Genomic DNA, 6,224 nt, shown 5'->3' with positions numbered 1-6,224 from the left:
AGCCTTGGGCCAGAGCTGCTCTTTGATGTTCCCTGCCACGTACCCACCTGTGCCTGCCCGGGCTGTGGGGGCTCAGCTGGTCCAGCTCCCAGCACTGCTGTGCCTGAGCCTGCCCTCGGCGTGTGCTGGGAGCAGCAGGGGCAGGGGAAGAGCTGCAGGAGCCAGAAACCCACCCTGCACTCCTGGAATTTTGTGTGTGCTTCATGCCATCCCAAAATGGTTTGGGTCGAAGGGACCTTAAAGCCCATCCCATTCCAGCCCCTGCCATGGGCAGGGACACCTCCCACTGTCCCAGGCTGCTCCAAGCCCCATCCAGCCTGGCCTTGGGCACTGCCAGGGATGGGGCACCCTCAGCTGCTCTGGGCCAGGGCCTCCCCACCGTCACAGGGAAGGATTCCTTCCCCATATCCCGTCTAACGCTGCCCTCTGGCAGTGCTCTCTGCTCTCAGTGTTCTCTTCTCACTGCTGGTACATGTTGAGGTATCTATAAGAATTTGATTTCCAACACCCCACCAAGCAAGATATGATTTAGATCTCACTCCTGTCACTTTATTTGCATACCCCAAATCCCCACTGCTAAATTTCTGGGCAGATTTGTGTCTTCCTTACCGAACAATGTGTGGAGTTGAGCAGTGGTACCCGTGTTCTGCAGCGCAGACAGGGGCAGGCCATTCTTTACCAGAAGCTCTGTGTCCTGCTACAAGAAAACAAAAACTCCACGTAAATTATTGACTGTTCCCCTAAACCCTCATGAATTCTTAAATCCAGAGGCTGTTCCAAAGGCATCCTGGGAGGTACTAGGATACTTAGTATGAGCCCAGAGGTGAGGCCTGAGGTGAAAGGAGGTTGTCTTCTCTCAGCTCGTTCCTGACAGCACTTTTTGGGTCACTTGTTGAGGCTGCACTGAGACAGATATGAGGAGGAAGAGCCAAAGTCCTGCATGTTGAGTTTGGGGAAATGTGAGCTGCTCTGAGGCAGATTTTTGATTGCTCAGTCCTCATCTTGCCTTTCGTACTTTCTCTTCGCCAGGCTTTGTTCCAGTTATCCCCAGAAGCTGCTGGTCCCTGTCTGGATCACTGACAAGGAGCTGGAGAATGTGGCTTCGTTCAGGTCATGGAAAAGGATCCCTGTGGTGGTGTACAGGTAAATGTAAACCCAAATTCCCTCCCCCAAACCCATGACAGTCCTGCAGGGGCTGTGGGACAGGGATGGCAGGAGAGCTGTTCATCCTTTTGCCTCCTGCCTGTAAACGTGGTGCTCCCAGGGCTCCTTCTCCCAGCACTGTCTGCAGCAGGGTGTTTTCCAGAAGAGAGAAGCAGTGCTCCAGAACTGTCCTTTCCTGCTTCCAGTTAGATTGGAAGGTGTGGGTGACTTTCTTCCTATGGGAGATGTTGCAAAATAAGGTCAAATTAAAGTTCTCTCAGAGTTTCAAAATCTTTCCACACATTGGTCCTTGTCTGGCTGCTACTTTGAAAAGAAATCTGAGCCAAGAGGAGCCTGCTGGGTGCCCTGTGCTCAGCAGGGTGTGCAGGCCTGGACAGACCTGGGAATGCCCAAACCTGCAGCTTCTCATGAGGGGCAGTGGAGGGGCAGCTCTGATCTCTGCTCTCTGTGACCAGGGACAGGACCCGAGGGAACTGCTGCAGCTGTGTCAGGGAGGTTTAGGTTGGATTTTAGGAAAAGGTTCTTCCCCCAGAGGGTGCTGGGCACTGCCCAGGCTCCCCAGGGAATGGGCACGGCCCCGAGGCTGCCAGAGCTCCAGGAGCGTTTGGACAGCGCTGCCAGGGATGCCCAGGGTGGGGTTGTTGGGGTGTCTGTGCAGGGCCAGGGGCTGCACTGGCTGATCCCTGGGGGTCCCTTCCAATTTAGGATAATCTGTAATTCTATGAAATATTCCCTGACCAGCCTTCCAGAAATAATCTAGAGGGGGATGTAGGAGGCCAGGCAGCCAGTGGAGCAGGGCTCTGCAGGGTAGGGGCTGGTTCCTCATTAAATGTGTCTCCTGGGAGAGTGACGTGTTTGAAACCAACAGGAGGCTGATGGAAAGGGGCACCCAGGCAGCTGTGCTGTTGTAAAATGTACATCATGGTTTGTAGCCTTAGACTCTGTGTTAGCAGTTACCAAATCCAAATAAAAAAACCTTAAAATTTCAGAGCTGTATTGGAAAATACAAAAGTCAGGAAGCAACACCAGTGAATTTACAGGTACCTTACTCTGCATCTTCACATTTCACAGCTTGCTGTTGGGTGTGGCAAAACACTGTTCCTGCTAGAACTCAGTTCTGCAGCAGAGTGGGAATGAGCACAGCTTATCGGATGGAGCCTTTCCCTCCTTGTAGCCAGCTCAGCTAAGAAGTTAATTGTATTTGTGATTCCTTTTGCTAAAAATGGCCTGGTGCTGGAGCCTGTCCCACTGTGCCTCCCCACCTGAGGGCAAAGCCATGTCTTTCCTACTCCAGCAATTATTTTGTTCCTTGCTTTATATCTCTGTAATGGTACCCAGTAATTTACAAGCTGAGTGCAACCCTTTGCAGCCTGGGATCAGATTAGAAGACGCTGACAAGTGATGTTACAGGGTGGGGCAAGTGCTTGCCCGTGTGTCTCTGATTTTCATGCACTTTTTTTAGCCTTTGTCCTCAAGACTGAAGTCTTTGGGGCAAGAGGGTCCTTGAGGGTCGTGGCTGCTTGTGCAGTGCCTCGTGCTGTGTGGAACTGAAAAACCTCACACTCAGCTCCTCCTCCCCACTCAGAGTTCAGGAGAGAGTGGATGGGTGCCTGCATCCCAGGGACTCTGTTTGATAGACCTCAGAGCTTTTGGATAAGGCTCATCTCACCGGGTCACAGTCAGAGCTGTAAAACATGACACCAAAGGTACCACGTTATCAGATTTCTTTAAAAAAGTATAATTTAGCTATTAAGCAAAGCAGAAATTCAGGTCTCCATCTCAGTTCTCGGTGGAGATGCATGGGAGAGATGCAGGAGCCTCCAGCACAATCCAGGCACTTCTAAAACAAGGCAAAGGATGCAATCAATTATTTAGCTGAGTACAGAGGCAGATGGGCAGGGCCTGGCAGTTCTGGCTCTGTCTGCTCAGCCACCTTGAGGAGACCTTGGGGCTGTGGCAGGGCGCGAAGGTTCCAGCAGCTGCCAGGGGAGCAGCGGGGGACAGCGGGCACTGCTCCAGCCCCACGGCTGAGCGCTCGCTCTGGGGCTCTCACGTCGTGCCGCAGTGAGACGGGAGTTTATCCCAAACATTTGGGAAATGGAGGCACTTATACACTCACACATCTCAGTTGGGAACCTTTGGGCTCTGCTCAGTAAACCCTCTCCAAGCTCTTTCTTGTGCTTTAAGCCAAGCTCCTTGACTTCCAAGTGCTCATCCATGTCCAGGAAATAACAGAGAGGAGACCTGGGAGATCACAGAGTCACGGAATGGTTTGGGTTGGAAGGGACCTTGAGAATCATCTACTTCCAACCCCCCTGCTACCTTCCACTAAACCAGATATTAATGAATCCATTGTGGAGGATTGTTGGGGGTTAAATGGCATGTGCTGACAGTATCAGATGTGCTCTAGCCTTGTGCTCAGAAGGAATCTGTGAGGAAAAACTCAACTGATGAACTACAGAGGCACCTCATATTGCAGCTTTGGATCATGAAAGGGTCTTGAGTGATTGAAACTAAACTGAGGATCCCTAAAGAATAATTTGCTCCACGTAAATTAAAACACTCTGGCACTTTCTGCCATTCCAGTCTCAAGAATGCAACTTTTTCCTTTGAGGAAAACCTCCCCAAAACTTCCAGGTAGGAAAAGGCCTTAAATAGTTCCTGTGCTCGTGCTGGGGATGTGCAGGGAAGGCAAAGTGAGGCTCTGGTGCTCCCCTGCCCTGGGAAGCTCCTGGCAAGCTCAGCTGTGGTTTTGGTTCCTCTGCTGGCACCTGCTGTACTTTCTACTTGCTGGTGGCTTCACACTCATTGGTGCTGCCACATTTCCTCGTTCACTGGCAGGTCAGCGTGTCCCTTGAAGGTTCCCGGCAGTTGTTCAGTGCTCAGAGGTTTGTGTTACCAAGAGTTTTGTGAGTTCAGCATGACCCTGGCGACGCGGGCGGCTTTGCAGGGAGCAGCTGCCGTGCCCCCCAAGCTGCCTGCTGGGAGCAGTCCCTGGCACAGCACCTGCCTTTCCCAAAAACGTGCTCAGGCGCTGTCTGGGAAAGTGCTGCTTGGCACAGGCCAGGAGCTGTGGGTGGCTCACAAACAGGCTTGGATGATCACAGGCTGGTGCTTAAGTCCACACCTTGGCTCTGTTTCATTTACTACTATAAACAAAGCCTTTGCTGCTCTCTGTTATCCATCCTTGAGTGATCCTGAAGGCAGGAACGGATCTCCTGGGAGTGACTGCTTTGCAAGTCACCTTGCAAAACAGAGCAGCACTGAAAGTAAAGGGTCCCTACGGTGTTTTGACTTGGCCAAACATGAACATTATTTCTTTGGAAGGCTTCAGTTTAAAGTCTTCGTTGTTACTATCTGTGAGATGTCATTAAGGACACTACATAAACAGCCAGAGGGCAGGGATGGATGGGATATTGGGAAGGAATTGTTCTTTGTGAGGGTGGGCAGGCCCTGGCACAGGGTGCCCAGAGCAGCTGGGGCTGCCCCTGGATCGCAAGGCCAGGTTGGACATTGGGGCTGGGAGCAGCCTGGGACAGGGGAAGGTGTCCCTGCCCATGGCAGGGGCTGGAACGAGATGGGCTTTAAGGTCCCTTCTGACCCAAACCATTCCTCAACTCTGTGATCTGCAGAGAAATGCTGCAAGAGGGGTGGTGGGCTGGTTCAGCATGGTTGGTGTGTGAGTCTGGTTCAGGGCTGTCCAGTTCCTTTTCCCATCTCCAAGAAGGACCAGGCACCAGGAGCAGCACCTCAGGGAAATGTGACAAATGGGATGGGGATGCAGATACTCTTTCCTGGTGTATCTTTGGAGCATCTGCTATCTTAGGTTTCCTACACCCATCTGGGGGAATGGGTGACTGTGTCTCATGGTCACTTGGTGAACCTGCCACTGAGTGCTTTGGAACCAGTTAGTGGTTCCACATTGCACCGTGGCAGTGAGTCCACTCTTTGTTTTGCTTGTTGTTGAAGAAACACTTGTGCTTCTGAAACATATGGCATAACCATTCCAGTGCTTGCTTGTGTCTGTGCCACCCATCTCTGAAGCCTGGTTTGACTACAACATGATCCTTTTTGAGATGGATTGTTGGGGAGTTTGTGTCATTTTAGGGTGGCTAAGATGTGAAGCCGTAATATTTTCTGTCTTACTCCTTTCCCAATAACTGTTAGCACGTCCTTAACCTTCATGCTTCTCTTGAGCACAGAGCTGAGGCTTTTGAGAGCTCCCCAGAGACTTCAGAGCCTTTGGGATGTGGCTGCTGATCTGCACCAAAACGGCTCCATATCACAGCTGGGGTTATGTTCTGATTGTCTGTAAATACTCTTCACTTATTAGTACTAAATTTCACACTCTCTGGGTCATTCTCTATCACCAGCAGCTTTGTCACCTCACAGTCCCTTCCCTCTCCAGGCCAATTGGGAATGACTGTGTGTGTTCGTGTGAGAAATGCACTGCTTCCTGCTTCAGGCCTCCTGCCAGGTGTCAGTGAGCACAGCCAGGGTAGGCTTCACATTTAGGGGTTGTTGATAAACACCAGCTCAGGCCTCCACCCAGAAACTCCCTGGTCTGATGCCGAGTAAGCTCATCTTCCCAGCTTACAGGTGATAAGTGAAATGGTTTAACAACGGATCTGTAATTTAAGGGAGAAAAAAAAGAAAGAGAAGGAGAAAACAGAACAGCATTAAAATCAAGTGGAAGGTGTCCCTGCCCATGGCAGGGGGGTGGAACAAGATGATCTTCAACATCCCTTCCAACCCAAACCATGCCGTGATTCTATGAAATAACTATTACTTTCCCAAAATACGACCATAATGATTTAAAGTTCTTCTCTCTGGTTTATATGAATATAAATATTGACCTATCTATATACAATATAATCTATTTTATTTATTATATATCTATGGGTTACAGGATATAGTTATATATATAAATAGAAGTCAGAGGTTGGACTTGGGGATCTTGAAGCTCTTTTCCAACCTAAATGATTCTATATTATTGTAAATAAGAATATGAGGCTGGTTTAGCCTCTGGGTCAGTGCTGTAGCAGTGAAAAATGGTTATT

General features: G+C 50.3%; 1 protein-coding gene across 1 annotated transcript in view; it reads left to right on the top strand.

Moving 5' to 3' along the window:
• Window positions 1–6,224, top strand: part of MTMR4 (myotubularin related protein 4) — a 28,951-nt gene that overhangs the window by 12,939 nt on the left and 9,788 nt on the right. Inside the window, exon 7 of the mRNA XM_008636737.2 lies at window positions 1,030–1,143. Coding sequence (XP_008634959.2) covers window positions 1,030–1,143 — 114 coding nt within the window. The remainder of the gene's footprint in view (window positions 1–1,029; window positions 1,144–6,224) is intronic.

Source organism: Corvus brachyrhynchos, unplaced genomic scaffold, assembly GCF_000691975.1.
Source record: "Corvus brachyrhynchos isolate BGI_N302 unplaced genomic scaffold, ASM69197v1 scaffold137, whole genome shotgun sequence".
NCBI classification, from domain to species: Eukaryota; Metazoa; Chordata; class Aves; order Passeriformes; family Corvidae; genus Corvus; species Corvus brachyrhynchos.
Note: the sequence above shows the minus strand (reverse complement) of the source record. Positions and strands in the feature narration are given on the sequence as shown.